At 39.5% G+C, this 25,820-nt stretch overlaps 1 protein-coding gene and 1 long non-coding RNA gene across 5 annotated transcripts; one reads left to right on the top strand and one right to left on the bottom strand.

Annotated features, from left to right (window-relative positions):
• The first annotated feature begins 716 nt into the window (after window positions 1-716).
• HTR7 (5-hydroxytryptamine receptor 7) lies at window positions 717-25,505 on the top strand. Of its 3 annotated transcripts, none has more exons than XM_090145208.1 (3): window positions 717-1,454; window positions 15,246-15,352; window positions 24,279-25,505. In XM_090145208.1, the coding sequence occupies exons 1-3, from the start codon at window positions 928-930 to the stop codon at window positions 25,028-25,030; spliced, it is 1,386 nt and encodes a 461-aa protein (XP_090001334.1). In that variant the 5' UTR covers window positions 717-927; the 3' UTR covers window positions 25,031-25,505. The 3 variants fall into 3 exon arrangements, with proteins under 3 accessions (XP_090001334.1, XP_090001333.1, XP_031466244.1); XM_090145207.1 differs by lacking the exon at window positions 15,246-15,352 and having other exon boundaries at window positions 724-1,454; window positions 24,280-24,427; window positions 24,524-25,503; XM_031610384.2 differs by lacking the exon at window positions 15,246-15,352 and having other exon boundaries at window positions 724-1,454; window positions 24,280-25,503.
• Window positions 6,400-16,294, bottom strand: LOC149917060 (uncharacterized). Of its 2 annotated transcripts, none has more exons than XR_016468804.1 (3): window positions 16,146-16,294; window positions 15,290-15,354; window positions 6,400-6,926 (listed from the first exon to the last, which is right to left on the bottom strand). It is a non-coding gene; the product is annotated as an uncharacterized LOC149917060 (long non-coding RNA). The 2 variants fall into 2 exon arrangements; XR_016468805.1 differs by lacking the exon at window positions 6,400-6,926 and adding an exon at window positions 14,452-14,640.
• Window positions 25,506-25,820: the final 315 nt, after the last annotated feature.

Raw genomic sequence — 25,820 nt, 5'->3', positions numbered from 1 at the left:
AGGTGTGTTTCATGCTTTTGCTACTTATTGTCTAGCATGACAGCACACCAACAAGCATGATTCTCTGTGGGCACCCTACTGAAGACTCAGTCCTTGTTGTGCTTGGAGGCGGGGAAGTAACCTCCAAAACTGAAAAAGCTCTGGAGTCCCAGGAATGGGATCATGAGTCCGAGTTCTTGGATCTCTGCAGTACCAACGGTAGTTCAAAGAAATGGTTTGGTTGGTGCTGGTTTTTGCTTTTTTTTTTTTTTTTTAACTTTACTGAAAGGATTACAAGTGGGGTAGTGAATGAGATGAAAACAATGTAATATAAGTAATAAAAAAGGAAACGCGGGTACTGGAATTCACATTGATAGAATAATAAGGAAGAAATCTGAATCCTGAAGATCCGTAAGCCCGCAGACACGCGTGCTTGGGAGAGCACCACGAAGCGCCGCGGTCCCCTCTCCCCGCAGCGGCCGGTGCACCCCTCGCAGCTCGCACCGTCCCGCAGGGCTCGGCACTCCCGCGCCCTGCCGCTGCTGCATCCGCCGCACTCTCCGCGAGCCGTCCCGGCCGGAGCAGCGCTGCCCCGCTCCCATGCCGCCGCACACCGCGGCCGTCCCGCCGCCCGCGGGAGGAGGGAGCGGGGGCGGAGCGGCGGCCGCCCCGCTCCCGGCTCCCCGCGCCGCGCTCCCCGCCGCCGTCGGAGCACGCCGCCGCCGCCGCCGCTCGGGCCGGACCGGAGGCGCGCAAGGGATGGCGCGGTGCCCGCCCCGCAGCAGCCCGGGGAGCGTCGCGGGAGAGTGCGGCCGCTCCGGGGGAAGTTGAGGGCCGCTCCGGCGGCTGCGAGGGGGCGGGCGGCGCCGGGCGGCCGAGGAGGAGCCGGAGCATCCCGGGCAGCGCGGTGAGCCGGGCGGCGGGGCTCGATGGGCAGCTCGCGCCGCCATGGTCATCGCCCTCAACGGCAGCCACCTCTACGGTAACCTCCGGCCCTTCGCGCTGGAGGAGCCGCGGGCGCTGGGCGGCGGGAGGATGATCGCCGGCTCGTGGCCCCCGCGCAGCCTGGCCAAGCTCGGCCCTGGCGGCACTCCCCCGCCGCTGCCCGCCGCCAGCCCCGCGCCCGGGAACGACTCGCAATGCGGGGAGCAGATCCTCAGCTACGGCAACGTGGAGAAAGTTGTCATCGGGGCCGTGCTCAGCCTCATCACGCTGCTGACTGTCGCCGGCAACTGCCTGGTGGTCATCTCCGTCTGCTTCGTGAAGAAGCTGCGGCAGCCCTCCAACTATCTCATCGTTTCGCTGGCCCTGGCCGACCTCTCGGTGGCCCTGGCCGTCATGCCCTTCGTCAGCGTGACTGATCTCATCGGTGGCGAGTGGATCTTCGGGCGCCTTTTCTGCAACGTCTTCATCGCCATGGATGTCATGTGCTGCACGGCCTCTATCATGACCCTCTGTGTGATCAGCATCGACAGGTGAGCGACCTCTGCTCCAGCCATGCTGGGGACCCTCTGCCCCCCACTTTTTCCTGAGGAAGGAAGAGGCTCTTGATGGGCTTGAAGTGCAGTGCGAGCCCTGCAGCCTCTTGTTTGAAGGAGCTGAGTTCCACGTTAGCCCCCAGTTAGCCATTCTGCTCTTCCCACAGAGCCCAGGAGGTCACAGCTTTACAGCTGTGTGCGGTTTCTGTGGCTGCCTACAAATAAAGCAAGTGGGTATTTATTGCTGCTTTGACATGTGCAACGTGTGTCTTCAACTGCATTATAGCAAGGCTGGAGCTGAGCTGTTTCTGAGGTTGGTGCTGCTATGACTCACTGGGGTTTGGTGGAGTTTCACCAGGTCAGAGCTTGCTCAGGAATTACAGCTCATTAGGTTTTTATCATTATTCTGGTACAACCTGGGAATAGCTGAGTTTCAAGTAGGAGAACCATCTTGGACAAGTAATCTTATGACTGAAAGAAAAATTGCTTTGAGGTATTTGCCTCTCTGTATATATATCTTCAGTTCACCTTAAAACAACAAACAGGATATCCTCACGGACAGCCAGCTTCTTCCAAAAACTAGTCCAGGCAAGCACTGGGGCACTAAGAAGGTGTAGAAAGGCTGCAGGAGGAACTTAGGTATTTCTGATGTTAAGGCCGTCCCTGAGATCTCACGTATACCCATGTCTAAGCTCTCCTCTGCAGAGGAAGGCTAACATATTCCTTTAATCCCTGCAGGTCCAATCTGAAATCAGATGCAGCCAGTAACTTCCCTTTTGCACAGCTTAAATCCTATGCCAGGCATCTTAGCATCTAGAGGGAGACTGTTTTCCTTACAACTCAGCACAGCTAGCAGAAAGCAAAGAACTTCCTAACTATGTTGTAGGAGTTTATCAGAGTCCAATATCAAACAGTTGCCTTGACTCTTGTCTACTTCAGAAAGTTTTTGGAAAGGACTCTGCACTGAGTTTATGCAGAGAAACAGTCTTTCAGCAGACCCCAACAATAACCAGAGGTTGTTTCATTCATTTCAGGTCAGTTTCTATTCATTTCAAGACTTTAATTTCTTTGCAAGCATTCCCTGCTCTGATATTCTCTACTTTGTGAATTCTGCTTGGCTAGCAGTTATGTGAATGCCGCAAAACATCTTGTAGCAATGAAATCTACAGACAGACTCTGACAGCATCAAAGGATTTTGTTACTGTTATTTTTGCTTTGATATTTGTCATCTTTTAATTTAATTCCAGTATTGTAAGAAAATACAAGTAGACTTATCTTCCTTCCCAGCATTGTTCTATTTTTCTCACCTTGTCATTTTTGAGACAGGTCATTTCGTTTTTCCACACTTGCAGCATAAAATATTTTCATTCATTGATCGTTCTTGATGTTCATGACTGAGCTCTCCATCTCTATTTATAATAACCTTCTTAAGACAGGTTAACATAATTAATCTCTCTTAGCCAAATAAGGATGTGTGACTGATTCACTTAGTAGCAATGGAATAAGTCATTTTTCTTTCTTGTCACTGCTTCGCTTAATATTTGAGCTGACTGCTGTGTGCTGAGCAAAGGTTCGGCTGGGCTGATCATGGGGATGAGAAGGTCTCTCACTTTTTCCTTTCCTTTATATTCCTCCTCTCAAATAAAAACTTACAAGAGATAGAGCTGTGTATTTTGAACAGAACATAGCCTATTATGAATGACTGGTTTTCATTTACTGGTTTAAACTAGAATCATTCTCTTCTTGTTTATTCCTACCTATATTACTGAATGTTTGTTTAACATGATGTCTTCATAATTCATTATACCCTTATCTACTTCCTACTTGAAATTAAAATTCTATCAGTCCATCAGGATGCTCTAACCTCTGTAACTCACATCCATTGGATAGTTAAGATAGGTAATACTGTAAAGAGAAAAGCCAGCAATTCTCACAGCAAAATGTCTTCACCATTTGGCAATAAAGAATTTTAAAATTCCATGATTTGCAATCCTATTTAAAAATAAATAATCTTAAACTGCTGTGAGAGTGCTCAGACAGACTAAAGATGAACTGGAGAGGTTAAGTAGTCTTTGAATGGTAAGTATGTGGAAAATATGCAAACCAAGGAGTATTGATGAAAAATAAATGTGAACGATAAAGTGTCACCACTGTAAGTTAGTGGTTCCAGCCTACCTGCTGTTCGCACATTTATGTAATTAGGAAATTTTTAACAAACCAGGAGACATACTTCTGAAAAACAGAGTACTTCTAGATAAAGTAGTAGGACAGGAGCTAGCAAACCACAATGCGTGAGGTACATCAGAGGCCACTTTCCACAGGTATGATGGAAATACTTGCATGTTTTACGTTACCTAGGAGAAGAAGATCTCTGGTGATAAAGCCCTTATAATGCTACTGCAAAGAATAAAAATATGAGATGAACCAGGAAATCCAGAAGCAGGGGACAAGCGAATAAAATTCACCATGGTTTCAACATAGCCACTGTCTTGTGTGCTGTTAGATACACTTAAACCTAGCAGCACAATTTAGTAGTCCTGTTGTCCCCTGCTTAGAGAGAAGGGACAAGATCTGTTAAAACTGAACTTTTTTTTTCCGAATAACTAGGCTCATTGGGATAGTTTGGGAAGCCTTTGTCATCTGGTAGCATCTCTCCTGAAAGGAAGGATACAGCTGTTTTAGGCAGTGCAGAGTCAGCAGACAAGTTGAATGTTTTCAAGTTTTCATTATTAAACCCCTAGGTTATTCCCAAAGCAGATATCACTCAAAAGTAAACAGCTGAAAGAATGTTACTATTGAATTAATCTAAATAAAAGCTTGATTACAAACTGTTAGGCAAAGTTTTTGTGGAGAGGTAGTAGAATTTGTTGTATCCAAAGAGGATAAAATAAGTAAATTCCAGAGGCTTTTTGATTTGTTTTACTTGCAGGGATATAAGCTATTGGCTCATGTCTCTGAATGCCTGCAGCTGGCAGGCCTACTGCATGCACAAAGATTGTGCTGCACAGCCCTCGGGCACAGGTGCATTTGTCACCTGAATTTGCAGGAAGATGCAGATTAACATGGAGACTACAAGTGGACAGGTTTGAGTCTGTTGCCTGGTCAGACACGTCCCACGTGGCCTGTTCCAAAGGAGCGTGTCACTGCCTGAAATTTTACAGAAAGGTCTCAAAGGATGCCTTGAACTGTTCTTTCCTTTCCCTCCTGCTTTTATTTATTTATTTATATTTGTAGCAGAGTGTCAGCAAAATGTATCACTTGTGTTTATAAGCAGCTGGTTGACAGAGGCCTGCAGGACAGCAAATGCAAGGCTCACCTTTCCTTTTACAGCAGCAGCATAGTGCCAGGTCTAGGCACCACATCAAGTTTTTCACCTTCTCTATGTTTAAACACGGGTTCCTGAATAAGATACATATTTGAGAAGAGTGCTATTGATGGCAAGGGTTTGAGATTCAAATACAACCTATCTTTCGTCTGAATAGAGCTGCTTGTGCTTTTTTAGGTTGCTTCTGCTCTAAGCTATATAAATGTTAAGACTGCAAACATGCTAATACGTAGATCTCTGACTTTGTACAGCATGCACAAGGAGTGGCCAGTCTGAACAGCTCATACTGTTATCTACAGAGAACTGAACTGTGGGGTGATCATGAGAGAAAGTCCATAACAATGTCAAGTTATGGACTATTAGGGTTTTTTATCTCCCTTTTATTTCACAACACAGGTCTTTATTACGGTGACCTGACATTAACATATTTTTCAGGAATCTGTGCCTCATTTAAGTCACTTTGGGAAGGAAGCTATCTGCTTACAGGCAGAAGTAAGACCAGACATGACATAGACAAGTGTATTTCCACCTTTCCAAATTTCGTAAAGATTAAACAAATAAGGCAGCTTGTTACCTCCACCATCACTATCACCTTTGCAATACTCTGTCTATGATGTGAGTGGTAGCTCTGGAGAAAGGTAGGAGTTACTGAGACAGGTGAGATATTTGTGCCTCAATGAATAGTAAACTACTTAAAGCATTTCTTAGTGGGTTTTTGTTGTTGTTGTTGCTTGGTTGGTTTTTTTCCTTTTAAAGCTCCACTTTTCCGTCTCTGAATCAAATTATATTACATTTAGATTTCTTTACATTTTAGAGAGCTTGAACATCAGCAGGGAATCACAAGGGAAAATACAAAGCCTGTCTTAGTGGGTGAATGAACATCAAAAAGGAATTAATTGAATTTAATCTGGTGTTGTTTGCCTGCTGATTCATCATGTTATTCTGACCCAAGATAACTACAAAAATCCTGTTTTGGAGAGTATCCTCTGAACAATTGCATCAGTAGCAATTTTTAATTCAATTTAAAAATAACTCTTTGCCTTAGAAAGCAACATAACTATAGAAGAAGAGTTATAACACTTGCTCCATGCCCACATAAGTAATGAAACACTTTTGGGGGAACTTTACCAGTTTGTATCCTAGCCAACAATGTATGACAATTCCAGACTTCCTTTAAATTGATGAGGATTTTCAATTCTCATGCAAACAGTCTAGTAATGTGGCTTTTTGTTGTTCCTGAGATGTTTATACTCAAGGAATGCTTCTCTTTCCCCTCTCTGTATGATATCTTTTACGATGCTCCATGTAATCATGAATAATTATGCTTTACCTTAGCATATGTATGCCCCTAAGTTCTCACCCATTTCATGTTTCCTGGAAGGCGGCTGGGAGTGCTCACAGGAAGAACTTGTACATAACTTGTAAATAAAGTCTTCAGCACTTTAAATAGCATCCAGGTGTCTACACTCTGCCTACATCCAAAACTGATTACCTGACCTGAAAACGTTGTCAGCAATATCCTAAGCCTAATGACACCTAGAAGCTCTGTGTGGCTTCTGTTCAGAATAGAACTCTTTTGCCTCTAGCCCACAGGTGAAAATGCTGCAGGCTGTTTTGCTAACATTGCTCATTTTCTTCAGAATATATGTGTAGACAGGTATGCACAGTCAGATACCAAAAAGTCCTGTATGTAATTTATTTTGGATCTAGAATATACATAGGCACTGACATGCAATGTCCCCAGCTCCAAGGCATTTTGTTCAGTATACAGAATGGAACAAGGTATACAGCAGAAATCATTGCTTTAGGCAGTTCTTGTCCTTGCAGTCCTATGGACTAGCACCAGCCAGATCTGTGCTGCTTGCTAGGGATTTGGCTTGAGTAGGGTCTCTTCTGAGGCCCCCTGCTCTATTTAGGGAACCTTCGTATGGGATGGATACGAGAAACAAAAGTACTGCAACATAAGGGCTTTCTTCAAACACAGACTGTGGGCAGTGAGTCTTCTAACTTTCAGTTCTTTAATCACAAAGTGTGTTCCTTTGTGTCTTTGCAAGGTGTAGGCTGTCAAATCCTGCAAGGAGTGGAGGTCCTGAAGTCACTGAAGGCTTCAGAAAAGTAGAAAGCTTTGATTCACCTAAAAATAACTAAAGAGAGAAACAAACAAACAAACAAACAAAACAGAAGGAATTACAGGAAAAGTATGTGATGGAGTCACTACAATTAAAGTCTATATTACAGAAAAAAGCTACCAATATGGCAGCAAATTCCTAAATGGCAGAGTCTTTCTTTCCATTGCTCAACCCAACAAGCAATGGTGTTCTTTGTGAGTCTGTAAATAATTTATCTAGCTCAGAAAAGGTATGGGCAATATTGATGCACTAAAATAAAAATCAAAAGAAAAAAGCAAAGCAGATGTTTTTTATTCCTTTCCATGTAGATTTTCTAATTTAGACAACTTGAAGAAGAGTTACTCACATTGTAACTTATTCTTGGCCGTAGGGATTGTTCTATTACATCTTTGCAGAGATATTAGGCTTCATAACTAACCTTGTCAAACACAGTAAAGAATGGGAGGTAGCAAATAAAAGGTGTTCTAACAAACAGGCCTTGTGCTACCAAAGCATGGAAGTTGTGTCATTCTAGAGTGGGAAGAGATGTAAGATCTGAAGTTTGGCAGGAGTCTTGTGACTGTGTTGGAGAGGATGAAAAACAGTTCCAGGGAAGCTGGAAGACATTCTTTTGCTGTTATGTGTGCATTTAAAAAGGGAACCATGAAGTGTGTAGATGTAGGATAACCTGGAGGTGCCGGGTAAAGATAACTGCAATTGATCATGATCTAACATATATATTAATGGAGAATAATAGTTCAATAAGTAGCAGGAGATTTCCAATTACACCACGTTTACTGAATGCCTTTTATTGAAACTGGCATTTTTCCCCCACATTGCAAACTATCTTCTGTTTGCTCCTACCAAAGCTTATCACTATATGAGCTTTCAGAAGTTATTTTGGGGTCTCTTAATTCTTGGGGTATCATCCAGATATTTCAAAGGAGCCCTATATCCAGAGATAAGGTAATTTTAATTTATATTTTTGCCAAACAGGGCATTGTGGAGACATTTGAATAGTGTATTTCTTTCTGTCAAGAACACAAAAAGAGTTTCCATAAGTGAGATTGAATTCACTTCAAGATTCACAGGAATAATACAATGCTGGAAACACTTCTCTGTTTTTGAAGGGGACTTTCAGAAATATCTTGTAACATAAATCACAAAAATGCAAATATCAGACTATCAGACAGGTGTGACAGTATAGTGTAGCCTATGTACACTGATACCAAATTCTATTTGCCCAGAGTATATTTTCTTGAACTGAACAAGGAAGTATTTGTGGTCATTGTACTGCACTTAAAGCAAAACTACTCATATTGCTGGTAATGTGTTTTCACAATTTTCTAAAGAAGCAGAAATTAACCAAAGATTGTCTTTGAATTTTCTGGAATAATTTTCTCAGAAAAAAAAATATTTTTTATTTATAGAAATCCTTGTTAATTGCATAAGGGAAGTATCTTGTTTCTTGAAAAGAAATCCAATATTATTTTTTAATATTGCTCTTAAGTTTGGAACACTTTATCAGAAACATTTGTGCCAACTTTTTATACAGAACGTCTGACTTAATCGGCAGTTGATAGTGTACATATGTCTCTTTCTGCTACAAACTCCTCATACAACTAAGACCAAGGACTGGAATTGCACAGTCCGATATCTAAGTCTACAACATGTGAGCATCATAAAGCAGTTCTCGGTACAGTTTTTTTGCAGATGGTTACTAGTATTTGTAAGGAGAGGATAACTTCTTCTGGCTGGAAGGCCGAGATCTTGGTTTTTCATGTTGCATTGGGAAGGCAGTTTCTTCAGAAGGATTGTACTACTTTTGCCAAGCTTGACACACTCAGACTGGCAAGATTTCTTATTTAGGTTGACTCAGTTACACTGAGAAATTTGATTCCTAGTAGTATCATTGCAGAACTTGATGGGGAGGTTGCTGCTGGTAATGCAGTGGGCACGCTTCAAATCCAAACCGTATGTCTAGGGAGAAAGGAGGAGAGAGCTACCTGCTTTTAAATGAATCTGAGCATTGAGTCAGCCAGTAGAGATGCTGATAACACACTTTGTTTCTGCAGCTCAATCTGAAGCTTGAGTTCAAACTGGTGTCAGGCCACAAACTTGAGGCAGTATTTGCTCTCATAATAAATATTGTACGTTATGGCTCTAAGAAAGAGAACTAGACCAATTTATCATCCAAATACAAAAAACAAAACAAAACAAAACAAAACAACAAAAAAACAGGCAGAAGTGGAAGGATCTCCCTTTCAGTCCTGTGATTCTATAGACTCTTATGAAATGAGTCTAAGGATGTTAATGCAGAAATATCTTTCTTGAAATTCTGAAGTTGCCTTTCTTGGCCATAGGTAACAACATACGATGAAAATGATGAAACTATTTGAAATCATTCATGAAGAATGTGAATGTACAGAACTGAACCTTTTGCAAGGATAAGGGTAAAAGTCTTCAGTTACAGAGTTAAAGTCACAATGGCTTTTATAGCTCTTTGCCACTAGTCACATGCTCTTCTCTTTACTGACTTCACTACAAGATTTGTATGTATCTGAATAAAACTTGGTTTTATTCTGTTTGAAGTACTATAACAAAATTAAAGAATGAATGCAGCAGCTTTGATTTTTCTCTTCTACCTTGCTGTTCCATCAGAAGGCTTTATATAGAACATCTTGATTATCTGATACATATGGGTGGTTCCATAAATATTAGCTCATATGTAAATGAGATAGTGATTCACATCTAGCAGTAAACAAGTTTTCTGGGCAATGTGCATAGAGGAATGAAAATTCTAATAGTGCCAGCTGTTCTAGTAGCATGCAGACCTGAGACATGCAGGGAAATTAAGTCAGTACTGAATATGTTCTTTCTGTCTTTATGGCCTCTGCTATCAAACTGTGAGCTAGCACAAGAGATCACCAAGGGGGTTAATACCACCACGTACAGTAATTTGCTCTATGTAAAGCAAAATGATCATGATTTATGTAAAGACAAAAGCAAGAAGGGACATTACAAAAATAACTTTTTTTAAAGTAATGAGAAACCCGGGTGAAGTCTATTCTTAGAGGTTCATTGTGTCTCAATGAAAAAGCTGGCAACAGTTTTTTCCTGAGATATTTCAAGGAAATGGGTGGTTTTGGGTACTGTCAATAACTCGAAATCAAGTTTTTTAGCTTATAGAAGTATAAATTAAAAATATAACCACAAGGAGAGTTACTTGTCCATTTTCGCTCACAAATTTTTATGTTCCTTTAAGGAATCATTGGGAAGTGAAATTTGAGCCATGTGAAAGGATAACACTTTTTCTCAGACCATTCCCACAATGCCCACTAGCCATGTCCCACATCTATGCTGTTCTGGAACACCTTCAGGAACCACGACTTCACCACATCCCTAGGCAGCCTGTTCTAGTGCCTGACCACTCTACCAGACAAGTTTTTCCTGACAGTCAACCTGAAAAGCTGGGGAGCTGTTCGTCCTGCAGGGTATGCCAGGTTGGGGAGCCTGAACAGAGGAGCAGGCAGCAGTTAGCTTTGCCTTAAGGGTGGTGGAAAACTTCTCAGGGACCAAAGGAAGAATTTGTTGTATTCTCAGACATTCAATGAGTTCAAAAGCAGAACTGGAATCAAAAGCTTTACTGCAAGGGGACAGTTCTTGTGGGAGAACTGCATACAAATCTTACTTCTAACTCTCCACATGGTGAGTTTTCTGTAACACATAAGTATACTAATTTTCATTTAAATAACTTTTGACTTCTCTAAGTTAGAAACACACCAGTCTTTTGGGTTGAACTTGTTTTTGTAGAAGATGTAGCTCACCATGAGGTCTCCACCCAACAGCCTTATATCCAGTTCTGCTGCCCTTACTCACATTGAAGAACATAGATCAGCAACCTTACCGGCAATGGAATCATCATTTCTCATCAGCTGAGTCTTAAGTACCTTCAGTCAGAGATACGGCCTGATACCATTGCAAGGGAAATGCAACCCCAGAGACAGAGCTTTCTTTAAGTGCATTATTTATAATTTGACTCCTTTTCATTAGAGAGGCATTAGAAGGTAGGGTCACTGGATTTCAGCATATGGTTTGCACATCTCTGGAGACAGATACAAAACGTAAATGCAGAAAAGAGAAGTCCGTCTGTAGTGTGTTTTTACTAGTTAGAGGACTAGGAAATGTAGGGATTTGTGAATCAAAGCAAAGAATGCTAATAGATTTACTCCAGTATCCGTTTATTTAGAAATTGGCAACAGGCATAAAAATTAGAAGGAAGAAGTGGAAGTAATAAGCACACATAACAGAAGTATATGCTATTATCCAAACTTATAGTACAATTTGCAACATAACTGTCATCATGAATACAAGCTATGAAAATATGTTGTTGCCATGAAATAGTTCAGATACACAGACATTTACCAGAATAATTTTCTATAAACAGTTCTTCATGTGGGTTGCTAAATTTTGTTTATTTGCTGTAGAAGTAGACATTTAACAAATATTTGAAATTTGAAATCCCTGAACAAAGTCAGCATGTGTTGTCTGGCCACAAGTTACTTGGAAGCATTTCTATGTGTGGCCCAAAGCAGCTGCTGGCAAGATGCAAAGCTTTTATTTAATAGCCTAGTAAGATGTTTTGATCTAAAAATAATACAGCTAAAGATTTTATTTTTGCACTGTTGTGTACTTGTAGTTCAGTTTCCCTTTTACCTTAAGAGTATGCATTTGGAGACCCACTTTGCAGCACAAGCAGTTTTATCAACAATGCTAATTGTAGTCTCTCAAGAGTCTATTGTCCTATATTAAAAAGCTATTTTTGCTAAACGAGTCTGATCATTAGCAGAACACAAACTTCTCTTTTATCCAAAAATAATCCAAATTAAAATGGCATGGTAGGCTGCTTGCCTGTAAATTAAACAATATAAAAGGAGGCTTAACATTTCTGAAGCCTGGTACTTGACATTAAGCCTTTGCATTGCTGCCTAGGTGGTGAAATGAAGGCAGCATGTTATCAGGTAACCAAAACACCTGCAGATCTTGGTGAGCTCCCCGAGATCTCTATAGGCTAAGCTGTGGTGATTCATCCCACAATGAGAACAAAGTTCTGCTCCTAAGTTCAAGTACCTGTTTGAAGATGTTAGCCTGGCACATGAGAGCTGCGATTATTGGAAACTGTAGGTTCAGCAATACATCTTGGGTGTTTTGGTCTTTATTCAAACACGGTTGATGCCTCCACACCTCAAAAGGCAACCTTGGAGTTGCCTGCCTACTGCTGATATAAGCAATGGGAAGATGTACTCACCAAGAGGTGAGAAGAAGGGCTTCCTTCTGCTGATCCCACTTATTTGCACATGTGTTGAGAGGATCCTTGATAATCTGAAAATTCTGCTGTCATTAAAGACTGGAAGAGGAGATGGTCTATCATGAGCTGTACCTATTTCTGCTTTAGCATAAAGTTATAGGTCTAGATTCTGGAATGTAAAAGGGCATTTTAAAAGAACTGTGATCATGAAACACAATATGGCTCTTCACAGCAGTGTGGGATAGATACCTGTCAGTATGTGACTTCAAGCAAAGGCAGCTTATTCTTCCAGCATTTTGACCTGGATGACTGAGTTTCTTATAATCTGGAAATTTATCACAAACTCTTTGTCTCAGCCTTGCAAGCAAGATTTGCTTGCTGCTGTTCACAAGTAGAGCATCACTGATCTCAGTCAGACAGAATACATTTATGCTGGAGGAGACGCAGCGTCTTTTTAATCTCACATGTTTTTATGAAACTGAGTTACTTAGCTACTTTGGCTCTTTCGGTACCTCCATTGCAGTCCCAAAGTTGCCATTTCCCTCTTTTATTCTGTTTGTGGGTTTCCATCTTTCTTTCAGCCCTAAGTGCATTGATAGTTGCTTTGTAAGAGGGTGACATCAACAAAAAGTTTGTTTTATACTGAAAGATGATGACAATATTTTAAAAGCACTTTTCAAGAAATGACTATAATTAAAACTCACTGTGCTCACTTTCTAGGAACAGTAGGTAAATGCGGCTAGCATTTCCACAGCAGGTACCTTAGAGAAACCCAGACAACGTACTGGCGCTGCAAAAGATGCCTTGTGCCTTAGACTTAGATTTTCCTGCGTATGCTAACAGTATCTATTCATATACTGTGTTTTTCTTTCTTAATTTTTATGTACCTGACCCAAATAAATGTATTAAATCTTCCTGGATTTTTTTTTTTTTTTAAACAAATTCAGATCTGCCTTCAGGCAAATACTGCTATGGGCAAAGCAAAGCAAAAAGTGTCCAAGTAAATCAGTTCTAGATTGAGATTCACCCATATTGGGGTTCAGTAGGGCACTTGAAAAATTGTCAGAAGAAGCAAAGAAGATAATTTGGATCATATCCCTCCAACATTTTTTCTGTCTCTAAAGAAACAGGAATTTGTCTCTATAGAGACAGGAAGAGAAAGAAAGAGGAGGAGGAGGGAAGAAATATGCTGGAAGGGGTTCTTCCTTAAGTGCTTTGTCTGGGAAATTATGTTTAAATTGTTTGTATTCAAGGAAGGAAAAGAGGGGACATAAATATCAGCACATTTAAATAAAGCTATTCCCCGAAGATACTTTGTTTTAGTAGGGTGGTATTATCGGTTCAATGGACTGTGATTTTTCATTTCATTCATCACTTATTTATACTATTGAAGTTTCTGAAATGCTTCATTTAATTGCACTGAAGAGATCAGTCATGATTTTCTAGTTGGAGTTGTAGGAGGCTTTCATTTTGAAACACCATTATAACTTTCAAAATAATTCCTTTTAAGCTGATGTTTAGTGTCAACCCAAGTGTGACTCATGCAGTGAAGCTGGAGAAAATCACCTTAGCCATTTTTACATTATTAGAATCTAACAAGGATTAAAAAAAAAAAACAAAACACAGCTTTCATAGCTCTGAAACCAAGACCCCACACATTTTCATTGAAGATACCTGCTAACTTTCCTCAAGCAAAACAAAAAAACCCCTCTTCCTGAGAACGATTTAATGGCCTGGCACCCTACCTATACCAATAATCCTGAGGGACTCTCCAGGCTGCATTAGCTGCATCCCACTTAGGCACCATCCTACATGCTGACCACAGGCCCTTCAACCTTCTCTGAGACCCTCCTACACCTTGCTGGGCTTTTCACTTTTCTGTAGCATGTACATCTTGGGACCCACCTAGCTACCATACACAAGGGAGTCATCTGGTATGCATGTTCCCACATATCTGTGGGAGAAGATGGATAGTGACACATTGGCCAGAATGTGTCACAGGCACCGTGGGCATCAGCATGTTTCATTGCTCACTTAAGGTATGCTTGTGTTGGTCTTTGTGTGTTAGTCTGTAGAACTGAGAGAAAACACTGGCGTTTTCATTACAGCCTCCATGAATGCTTGCACAGAGCAGGAGAGCCCCAGGCCTGAGGCATGTCTGGTGGTTGTCTCCTGGCACATCTCCTACACCCTGGCTGAAGCCGGCAGGTTGGCCAGGAGTCATGAGCACTCATCTTTGCCACAGGACAAAACCAGCCAGGATATGGGAGGGAAAGATGTGTGTTCCTTTAATACGTTGTGAGTTTGAGAAATAAAACTTTTTCTGAAGTCAGTAAAGAAGGGGGAAATAATAGTTGATGTAGAATCAACTCTGCCAAGAACCTGAAATCTTCATTGGCTTTGATGATGGCCTTGGGCATGAGGGATCCAAATGACAGTAACCTTGAAGAGGAAAGTATGGATTTGGTACCTTTTTCAGTTCCTAATCTGCAAAACTTACTCTTTTAATTCCTCTTTGTTCTTTTGCTCAGGAACTGGCTCTGTACAGCAAAGTAGGCACTGCATCTCAATTGATTCTTCAAGTTACTCTGCCTCGCTCTTTACAATGGCAAAGCAGCAAATAGAACTTTCCCTACCAGCAACTATTCCCAGTCTCTACTGTACTGTTTCTGCCTATCAACTGGACAACTTCTGTTAGCCTGCTGACATCCAACTCATGTTTTTCAGTGCTGGCCTGCCCATAGGATCAAATTAAGTTCAGGAGCTTGAACCTTACCTTCAGTCATATAACTGGCTGAGGCCAATGAGTAAATAGATCATCTAAAGCTTTAGATCCTCTAATCATTCAGGCATTAAGCAAAAGATAGTGGTTAATGCCCATCTTCTGACAGACTATGTAATTGCAAAAACAATAAAGTGTATTGTGTAGGAGATAGAAATGCTTGGTGATAAGAATCAGAATGTAAGATTAACTCCTGAGGAACTAAGGGCCATCATAAGGATGGCTCTGAGTGCTAAAACATTCCTCCTGAATTTCTTTATTACAGCAAAGAAAGAATGGAGCTGCATCCTTTCTCTCCCAGTCTCTTACCAGCATCCAGTAGTCCAGTCCTTCATTCCATCCTTCCACCTGCTATTTCCGGTTCTTTAGTCTGTCTGGTAAGAGAAGAATAAACATAAGTAAAGCCCACCACATCCCTACCTTTTCTGCCACTTGAGTTCCATGTAACCATGCAGTGACACTTCAAGTCAAGCCTCATCCCTCCTCAGCGGCTTTTGAATCATATGCATTCATGCCTGAAGTCTTTGCTAACGCTCCTCAAACTCGGTGCTGGAGCTGCTACCTTCAGCCATGGCACATCAGTTACAAACCAGAACAAGTGAGTGTGCTTTCCTTTAAATTCTTTTTCTGGAAAAGCTTTCTCTACTTCTGGTCTCCTCCAGTAGTATCTGAGGGCTAAAACATATTCTTTATCCTCACAAAAAGGGTCCAAACATCTTGTGATAATTGATAAAATACCTCATCATAGATGAGGAAGAATGAATAGTCACATAGACCCAGAACTCTATGTACAATTAGATGCTTAGATGTTACATTTGACAATGGCAAGTTGCACTGCATTTTTTTCTAATCTTCTAAAATACTTCTGAGCAATAAAAGGGCACTAAATTTATGGTTAACAGAAATATGAATTTTAAAAAAAATATCGTCTTCTGATACAAATTAAATACAGTTCAAAACAGCAATTTTGTAGGTTTTTGATGTTTTTTTTTCCTCCTTGAGGGAGGAATGACTTATCAAACAGCATAAATCATACTGTGTATGTATACATGCATCTGTAAAGCCATATATAATCAATGAATATAAAGATGTTATAATTATGAAACAAACCAGAGTTTGACTGAGCAGATTATAATAACAAAAAGAGAATAGATAGAATGCTTACCCACATCCTGGGCTCACTGCAAAACTCCAGAGGAGGGATCTCCAGAAGAGATCCTACCCTACTGGTAGTCAGCTCTTAAATGGGACTAGGAGAGGTGGAGCCAGGCTCCACCCCTTTCAGCAGCACAGGTGAATTGCCTTCACCTGTGCTCCGATGGCTGACTTATTGCTCGCCTCAGGTGATTGAGCAGAGGTTCAGGCCACGATTCAGCAGTTCCCATACAAGCCATAAGAGCGTACCAGGGCCCAGCTGTCTGGACCTGTGAAACACTTTGCATGTAAACTGCAATGAAGCGCATGAGGAATTTCAGTGAAATGAGGCATTGCTTTAAAAAACCCGAGAAACATTTCTGTGAGGAACATTTCTGAAATATCTGCAGTGTATGTTGTAATTTGTACTTGATCATGTATTCTGATTATACATTTTTCCACTTTTTGAAGGGAAGTGCAATTTAAGAAAAGCCCTTTATCCCTTTTCCCACTTCTCCTTTCACTCTTGCTTGCTTGTTCTCACTGGAGAAAAATTGAGAACAATGTTACTAAAAGGGAACTTGCAGATCTCTGAGAGATTGAAAGGTCAGAAGTATACAGAGTGCCCTATGATACATTTATAGAGTTTTTTTTAGGAAAGTGTGAAATTATTTTTTTTCTCCCTTCAACCTTGTAAATGCTCAAACAGTATAAAGAAAAATGGGATTCTGCCCGTGCGTGGCTTGCCCACTTCTAGAGTTTCTGAAGGGCTAGATATTATTTATTAAGTAGTGGGGTGTGAAGCGCTTTTGAGCTCTCTATACTACTACAGTCAATAAGCAAATCACACATGTATGCAGGAGACCAGAGATGAAGAAACCCAGAAAGCGAGTTGAGATGCTTTGAAAACAATTACAAATGAGAAGTCTTTCATTACAGTGTACCATACCACTTCATTATATAATTCTTTGCCAATACTCTTCAGTTTTCAAATTAGTTTATATTCTAGGAGGCTGCTGCAGGATGCAGAGAACTGAAATCCATTTCCCTTCTTATCTCCTATATTTACATCATTGGTGAAGATACAAGAAAGGAAAGTACACAGATACTATGTTAAACAAGAATATTTGCTGAAAACAGTTTATTCCTTAATAGTATTTAGTCTATAATATGAAGTATTTATTTGGGTAATTACATAATACTGGTCAGAAAGTGTGTGTTTATGTGTTGTCTAATATTTAGGCAGTGTTGAAATATAAACATCATGTTTAGATCTTTTCTTCCATCCAACATATCATTAGCAGGGGAAAACCAAAGGCTGCTAAAGGGGTTGTCAGGTAGCTAAGAACAAGGCAGTGGCTGGTGACAAATACTGTGATAACCATGCAGGCGGAAAATGAAAGGCAAAGGGTAAGGTCATCTGTAAGAAATTTGCTTAGGCCTAAGGGAAAGAAGAATATTGTTTCAGAAATTGTGGCTAAGATAAGAAACAAAAAGATGCTGCAGATATCTTTCTGAAAATACAGCTGTTACACATTTGTTAGAATGAAGGCAGACACATCCCCCCCATCTGTAGAACAGAAGTCCTAGATGAGTAGGGAAAAATTAAGAAGAAAATATACAGGGCTAAGAGAGAAATGGAAATAAGGCACAAAAAGAAAGTGAAATAAAAATAGAATGAGGAGAACAAAAGAATGAAAACGAACTAATGTAAATAAAGTAGAAAGTCCATGAAAATACAGGAAAACTGGAAAAGTGTAAGGGAGGAGAACATAATCTACTATGCAAATTATATCCCTTTTGAATGAACAGATGTTTAGTTTGATTGATTTGAATCTTCTCCCACTACCAGGAAAGTGTACATTTCTTGAGTTCCATCAAAAATAAGCAATTATTTTTCAGAAAAAGAAAAATCATATCAGAACACGTACTGTGTACAATAGCAGTACAGTGCTGCATTTAGCCTCCAACAGCGGGAATGAATGTCTTCCTTTTGTAAAGAGTTTATTTATAGGAAATGTATTTAAGTGAGAGCAAGAGAAGGAATTATGGAAAATAGGTTTTTTTTTGCTCAAAACCTAACAAATATTTCATTCTAATTCTTTCAAGCATCAAAATTTAAGTATTGCTATTTCAATAATTAAAATAACAATGGAATAAGTAACCATCTAACATTACAGATACAAAAGCATTCATCTAATATCTTTCTTAAGATCATGTTATAGCATTCAAAACTGACTAAGAAGGAGAAATTAGAGCCTTATCCATTTCTAGCAAATGTGATTAGGAAGCAGAATGTGGTGACTGTGCTGAGACTTTCTATAGCTACATACTAATTCCCTACATGGAAAAGATACAGTGATGGAGCTAGGTGAGGGATACTAGATGGAGCACAGTAGTTAAACATCATCTTTTTTTTTCCCCTCAGTAAGGGTTTAGTTTTGTTAGCCGTTGTCTCACTCTGAAATTGCACAACACTTATGTTTAGGTTTTAAATACATACTCTGTAAGCTGTCATACATAAAATGAAATCAGTAACTTTGTTCACTTCTGGGAAGTAGAAAAGTATTTATTTTACTGCCTCTGAAATACATGCTCTTCATGAACAATACTCTGTCAGTTATCGTGAAGAGATTATGCAGCAAAAAAGCTACCAGTAACATCCCACAAAAATTAGCAAGGTCACTTTTCACATTGTAACTCTAGTCATGCACTTTAATGCTCATGTCTCACCATTTATGTTTTTGTGTGTTTGCCCCTTTGCTTCCATCTCAGTTACTTAAATATGTGATGAGAATAATGTTTTCCTCATCATTATTTAAATGCAATTCTCTAATACAAAGCTTCTCCTGTTTAGTGTGTACACAGTAAAAAGACAATTTTTGTTGTGGGGTATGATGCAGCTTTAACAGAAATAATACACTGTATTATTGTTTCAGCATCTTATAATTAAGTTGCCATCTAATATATCAAAATATAAGCACAAAAAAAATAATTCCAGGTAGATCCAGATAGATTCTGGAGTCATTTCTGGATGCTTTCAAGAATGACATTGTGCTTCTAATCTTGCTATCTCTTAATGGTACATTGAATGGAGGGAAGAATTATGGAAGATCATGAAAGAATCACAGACGCTACAGAAAGAGCAGTCAATTTGGATCATTCTTCAGAATAAGTTATTATTGCAGGTGAATTGAATTGTTAGACAGGGCTGCATAGGTGTGGGTTGGCAAAGAAGCAAATACAAGGAGCTATGAATTGAAGCTGGGAAGCTGCTGGACTGAAAAAAAAAAGAGTACAAAAGCAAGCAAGCATTTTTGTGCCTTTAAAAAAGAATAAAAGTTTTGTGACTTAAAAAAAAAAAAATGGGAACTTTGCATTAAGCTCAACTTTAATTCCAATAGGAAGTGATAGAGATTCTCAATAGAAATAGGTGTAATATGAATCTATATAATTTCCACTACAGCTTTTCCAGTTGTGCTCCATAGTAATCCAATCTGCTTCATGAAAATAAGGTCAGACAGTGACAGGTGCTAAGCTGATTCTGGAGCAGTCTGGTAGACTGGGTAAGTGACAGTGACTAACCCAGCCAGAGAAATTCTTAGAAACCATTGTGCACTAATTGAAATGGAACAACATCTCCCTATAAAGTCCTATAGTCTCCCTATAGAGACTATAGACAAAAGAATTACATGTGTGGGCTTCAGAAAAAGCATAAGTGATCCCTATGTGGTGGTCCATTCAATCTTTTATTGGGTTGCATTGGAGGCTTTAAGACAGTTTTAATGCTCTCAGCTGTTAGATTTTCTGCTACTCTTTCACTGTCCTTTCACAGCCAAATAACAGAGTAAAAATGTGCCATCCTATTTCTATTTTCTTTCTCTTATTGATGCTGATATAGTTATTAAGACTCAGTTTGCCTTCTAAGGATTTCAGAAGGTTGGGGGAATAGACCCATCTCAAAATTTCCCTGCAGTTACAAACACTTCACCATTTTACAGCCTAAATATAACAGCTGTATTTAGCTTTCTCAGGTGGGAACAAAGGAAAGGAAATGGATTTTCTGTTGCTGAAAAAAAGAAACTGAAACCTCAGGTTGAAGCCACAAGAAGTAAATGTTATGCTTGGTTAACATGGTAATGCTACCATACCTGGCACTGCTCTCTATTATTTGAGAAAGATTTACTATCTTCTGTATCTATATAATTGCTAATCACTTCAGTCACAAGTGGAGATTAATTTACATGCAGATTATAAAAAGGATCTCTCTGAAAAGTTTTTCTTGTAATGAGGAGATGCCTATGCAAACTCACTTCAAAGAAGTGTAGGTAAAGAAAATTTCTTTTCACTGTTTTCTAAGTTAAAGAATTATATATATGTATTTAAGAGAAAATAAATTGCATCAAACATTTCATCAATTTTCATAATACAACATTAAATGCCATGCAGTGGCCGTTCAGTTTTTTGCTCTGATAATCATTGTGCCAGCAGTAACATAAGTAAGCCATCAGAGCAAGCAAATAGCTTTGAAGAGAACGAATGGGAAGAAGGAATACAAAGAAAAAACGATGTGCCAGAAATGGAAACCAGGATCTGTGGTTTTCTGTTCCTTCTGTGATATGCTCTCTGCCCTCTGTTTATGTTACAGCCTAACACTTGCTGTAGCATTTGGGATATTGAGCACACTAATAAGAAATAGCTGTGTGATCTGCAGTTCAAATGACAACAGTGTCTGTGTAATCCCTGGTGGATAAAAACTATTCTAATGCATTGTTGTAATGCACTGACACCAAAAAAGCCATAAAGAAAAAACAATAATAGCAATAATAATAATAATAATAATAATTAAAAAAAAAAAAATCCCGAAAAACCCCACAAACTGAGTGCTCTCAGGGAAAAAGGACTTACTCATTTACCTCTTCTGCTGTTGGTATTCAGCAGGTAAAAGTGGCAAACGGCCGTTGTTCATAGTAGCTGATGGCAGCTCTCCAAGGAGGAGAGGGCTCTGCTCCTACATTTGAGCAGAATCACAAAGAGGGGATGGCAGGTGATGGCCATTCCTCCTGGTCTGGGCACCCACACCACAAGAGGCTGTTCCTGATCCTCCAACAGGGAAGAGGAGAGACTGAAGAGATCAAAGGAAATTAGCTCAGAACTGGGGATGTGCTCATTCATTTAAAAAGAAATTTACTCTGCCCCTATTTCCCTTCATTGGATCTATGTGGTCTGCTCTTACTTTGAGCTATCTGAGCATGGGACCGTCTTCCAGATGTCAGTGATGTAGTACAAGAAAAGTTCCCATAGTCTTTCTGTCATTGTATCCACTAGATATTAGCAACAGGTTGTCCAAGACACTTCCTTCTTGTGTGGATGGCTGAGATATATGAAATGGGCTTTTTAGGGAATTTGACTTCATTCTTTCCCAGCAGTAATGCCTCAAGGTGTTAGATATTTATGGAATGATACTGTAAGTTCAGCTGATTCACCTGTAGTAATCTTTGGAAGAGAGTAACTAAAGATTAAGCATTAAAAAGTGTATTTTTGCAATGCATTACATAATACTTTTGAAGCTCAGGAATGTGTTAAGTTTTGGACACTCTCTTGTGTATTAGACAGCAGAAGTGATTTACATTATTTTGAAGTTGCAAGTAAGTTTTCAAGGGTAATGGATTTCATATAGAGATGAAAAGATAAAGTTCCTTCACTTATGCCTGCTGACTTTTTTGTTCCTATCATACTACATTTAGTAAAATGAGTAAGACAGAAAGGATGCTGATGTATTTTTATGTTAATTAATGTATTCTAATTTCAAGTAGCATTTTTGAAGCTCAGATAGCTTCCAAAAAAAAAAAAAAAGTGGTGCCAGGACAAAACTAATGCATTTTAATTCTTTTCAGTATACTTATGCTTTCATGAATTCTTTTTGTTATATTCTGATGCATCAGAAGACATCAGTGGGCATTTAGTGTGTGCAGCCTACAGATCTGATTTTTACAGAAATCTACTTTAACTATTTTGACTACATAATAAAATTCACCTCATGTTATAACATAATTACATAATTACATAAAAAACACGTTATTTTTAATGACCAATCATATACTAGCTGGAAAAATACATACCTCAGGAAGTGGATCAACTGTTAATGATTTTTTTTTAAGCACTGCACTGTAAGTGACACTTAAGGCTTTCTGTACAAAGGATGCAGTTAACTCTTGTGCAGCTCACTCATGCTATGCTCAGACAAATGTGAAGGATGTGTCAGTGCTGTCCCAGAAGGGCTTCTGCTGCTGCTGTAGTTACATTACTTTTAAGGGTCTAGCCCTTAGATAGGTGAACTCTAGAACTTCACCCAGTTAACTCTGCTCTCCTCCATCTTGGACCACCTTAGACAAGTTCCCCTCCTTAGCACTGCAAGGAGTTTTGGCCATGATTGTGAAAAATAGAACTCTCCATGGCACCTACCAGCCCACTGGCACTGGAGTGATGGCTGTGTTCTAACACTGATGGAGACATGAACAAGAAACAGTCTTTTTTAACACCACGATCAATGTTCAATTGCTTTAATTGCAGCCAGTTTTAATACTCCTAGCTCACAGCACCACTGGACACAGCTTCACTGGCACAGCACTGGGCTGTTGGAGTTTGCTCACGCATGCTGTCAAGAGTAGGACATAATAAGTTAGTTCTCTTCTTTGTATAAAACTTGCCATGTCAGTAATGTAAATGATAGTGACATCGTCAAGAGTGAATGTTATTACTCATCAAAACAGATCATGAAATGATGCATCCTTTTGCTTCCAAAACTGTAGCATACCTGGGTCCTTCTATAAAGCAGCAGCACTGGCCATAATTTACTGCATTGCAGTAAAATCAACAATGCAGCATTCTGCAGAGCTATGGATATACTCATATTTTGATTTGCTAGGTGAGCAGAGAGAAAAAGTGCTCTGAAAAAAACATTTGTACTCTCATCATTATGTTTCTTATTTGTAACCTTCCAGAACCTTCACTGTATAACTAAACACTGGTACCTCTTGAAGCCAAAACCTTGTGAAACATTTATTTTAGGAGAAATGAATTGCATAGATTTTCTTCAAAATTCATCCTTTTGGGGAGGAGGAAGAAGAAAAAGAACAATGAGAGAAGTTTATGGGAATTCATTGGTAATTTCCAGCAGAGCAGAAACCTAATTTCAAAGTATAAATGTTTAGGGGAGGGAAGGAGAAAAGGACAAAAAAAAGCAAGCATCAAATTCCGTATAAGAGAAAGATCCTTTCATTAGAAAGAACATAAATATATCTTATGCAGTTGTGAGTTAATAGGCTTAGGATACTAGTGTCCAGCTACATAAGGCAATAGTAAGAAATGTTTTATTAGAAAAAAATATGTGGCTTAAGCTCTCACAGCCTAGGAAATGTAGCTGTCAGCAGGCTTCACATTTTTCTATGGAAACTTGACACACTATAGAGATGTTTCTTATCTGTTTGAAATTATTTACCATTCTAAACTTAGCTTCTGGTAAAATGTTTTTTTCTCCAGGTCTTCCTGAATCAGCACTATAGTGGATTGTTATTCTGTTCAGTAGAAGATAGCATGATAAATGAACATCATTTCTAATTAAATGATATAAAAAGAATTACTGTAGTACTGAAATAATCTAAGTTTACAGTTTGTAATTCCTGCCTGAAACATGAAGGTAAGATCAGTTTAGATCTTCATAACTTATTAATGCATAAGGTGAATGAAGGTTAAGATGAATGCATCTTTCTTTTAACTTAAGCATTCACTCAAAAAAATACACTATCTCCTTTGTGTATGAAACACTCTCCTGAACATTATTTATTTCATAAACTAGCCAAATAAATTTGGTTTTCAGAATTTCCTTAATAACAACAACAAAAGAATTATCTATATGAAGACTGTACAAATGCATTAAAATCCCAGTCCCTTATGGCTAGAGATTTCCCTCTAGAAAAGAGCTGTTATGCACTATAAATCTTAAAGTGAAAGATGCATATGAACTCACAAATTTGAAATATGTGCATTGAAAAGGGTAAAATAGAAACCTTAGCGAAAGGTGTTAAATTTAATGGCAGACTATGTGAAATAACTTTTAGCACTTAATCACTGCACTGCATAATAACTCTGTGTTGTCATTTTAGGTACCTGGGAATAACAAGACCGCTCACATATCCTGTGAGGCAGAATGGGAAGTGTATGGCCAAAATGATCCTGTGCGTGTGGCTCTTATCTGCCTCTATCACCATACCCCCACTCTTTGGTTGGGCCCAAAATGTGAATGATGAAAAGGTCTGTTTGATCAGCCAAGACTTCGGCTACACAATTTACTCCACGGCAGTTGCATTTTATATCCCAATGTCAGTGATGCTTTTCATGTATTATCAGATTTACAAGGCTGCCAAAAGGAGTGCTGCTAAACACAAATTCGCCAGTTTTCCCAGGCCAGAAGAAATGGAAGGGATTTCTATGAATGGAGTGGTAAAACTGCACAAAGAATCTGAAGAATGTACTAATTTTTCACGACTCCTGAAGAATGACAAGAAAAACATTTCCATTTTTAAGAGAGAGCAGAAAGCTGCCACTACTCTTGGGATTATTGTTGGGGCTTTCACTGTGTGCTGGCTGCCATTTTTCCTCCTCTCGACTGCCAGACCCTTCATCTGCGGTACAGCATGCAGTTGTATCCCACTGTGGGTTGAGAGAACCTTTCTATGGTTGGGTTATGCAAACTCTCTCATTAACCCTTTTATATATGCCTTCTTCAATCGGGACCTGAGGACAACTTACCGCAACCTCCTGCAATGCAGATATAGGAATATCAACCGGAAACTATCGGCTGCAGGGATGCATGAGGCTCTGAAGCTTGCAGAAAAGCCAGAACTTGTTCTGTAAGGTCACTTATCTTTTGCTATGATCATTTATTGTTTTATCACATTAGCTTTTCCCCTCAGATTTGAAAGAAGAGCAGAAGGGAAGAAGCAGGCATCTCGAGCACTGTGAATCCAGTCACTGAGAAACTGGGAGGTGGCATGGTTCTTTCCTTCACAGCCCACCAGTCCTAGTGAACCTGGAAAAATGAGAAAGTGACATAAAGAAGTTGGGTTCAAGGGAAAAGAGCTGAAGTGCTAGATAGCAGAAAAGGGAGGACAAATGGAAGGACAAGTTTTTTGGGCTGCTAGTAAGGAAAGAGCAAAGTTGCTCAAACCAACCCTTTCTTTGGTTTTTGGCCTTGAAATTTTTGCTGTAATAAAGACTATGGTGAAAAGTTCAGTATAATTAATTGCTTTCCACTTTGTTAATATTAAAATAAAACATTTAAGATGAATCTGAATCAGAGAAGTTGTATTGCTGAGAAATACTGTTTATTAAAAAGATAAAAATCTCCTCTAAGCTTTAATCTATTGGATTGCCTGGGAATAAAGTACATTGTGAAATCTAATGCTGCCTTTGCGCAGCAACTGTGACACTGAAGGGACACATCACACTTTGAAGGTGAATATTAGTTTAAGTAAATTGACATGGACTACAGTTACTGCTGCCATGTAGCATGATTAGCTGCATTGCTTCTGTGGCAGGTGAAGACCTTGTCCTGTATTGCCAACAGAACAAATGTCTGATTTCCATTTGTTTCAGTAGGTGTCTGGTCTTTGTCTATCTTTGCTTTCTTAAACTCTTCTTTTTG

Source organism: Phasianus colchicus, chromosome 8 (genome assembly GCF_987193195.1).
Source record: "Phasianus colchicus chromosome 8, bPhaCol1.hap1.1, whole genome shotgun sequence".
Classification (NCBI taxonomy): Eukaryota; Metazoa; Chordata; class Aves; order Galliformes; family Phasianidae; genus Phasianus; species Phasianus colchicus.
The sequence above is the reverse complement of the archived record's forward strand: the minus strand, read 5'-3'. Positions and strand labels throughout refer to the sequence as shown.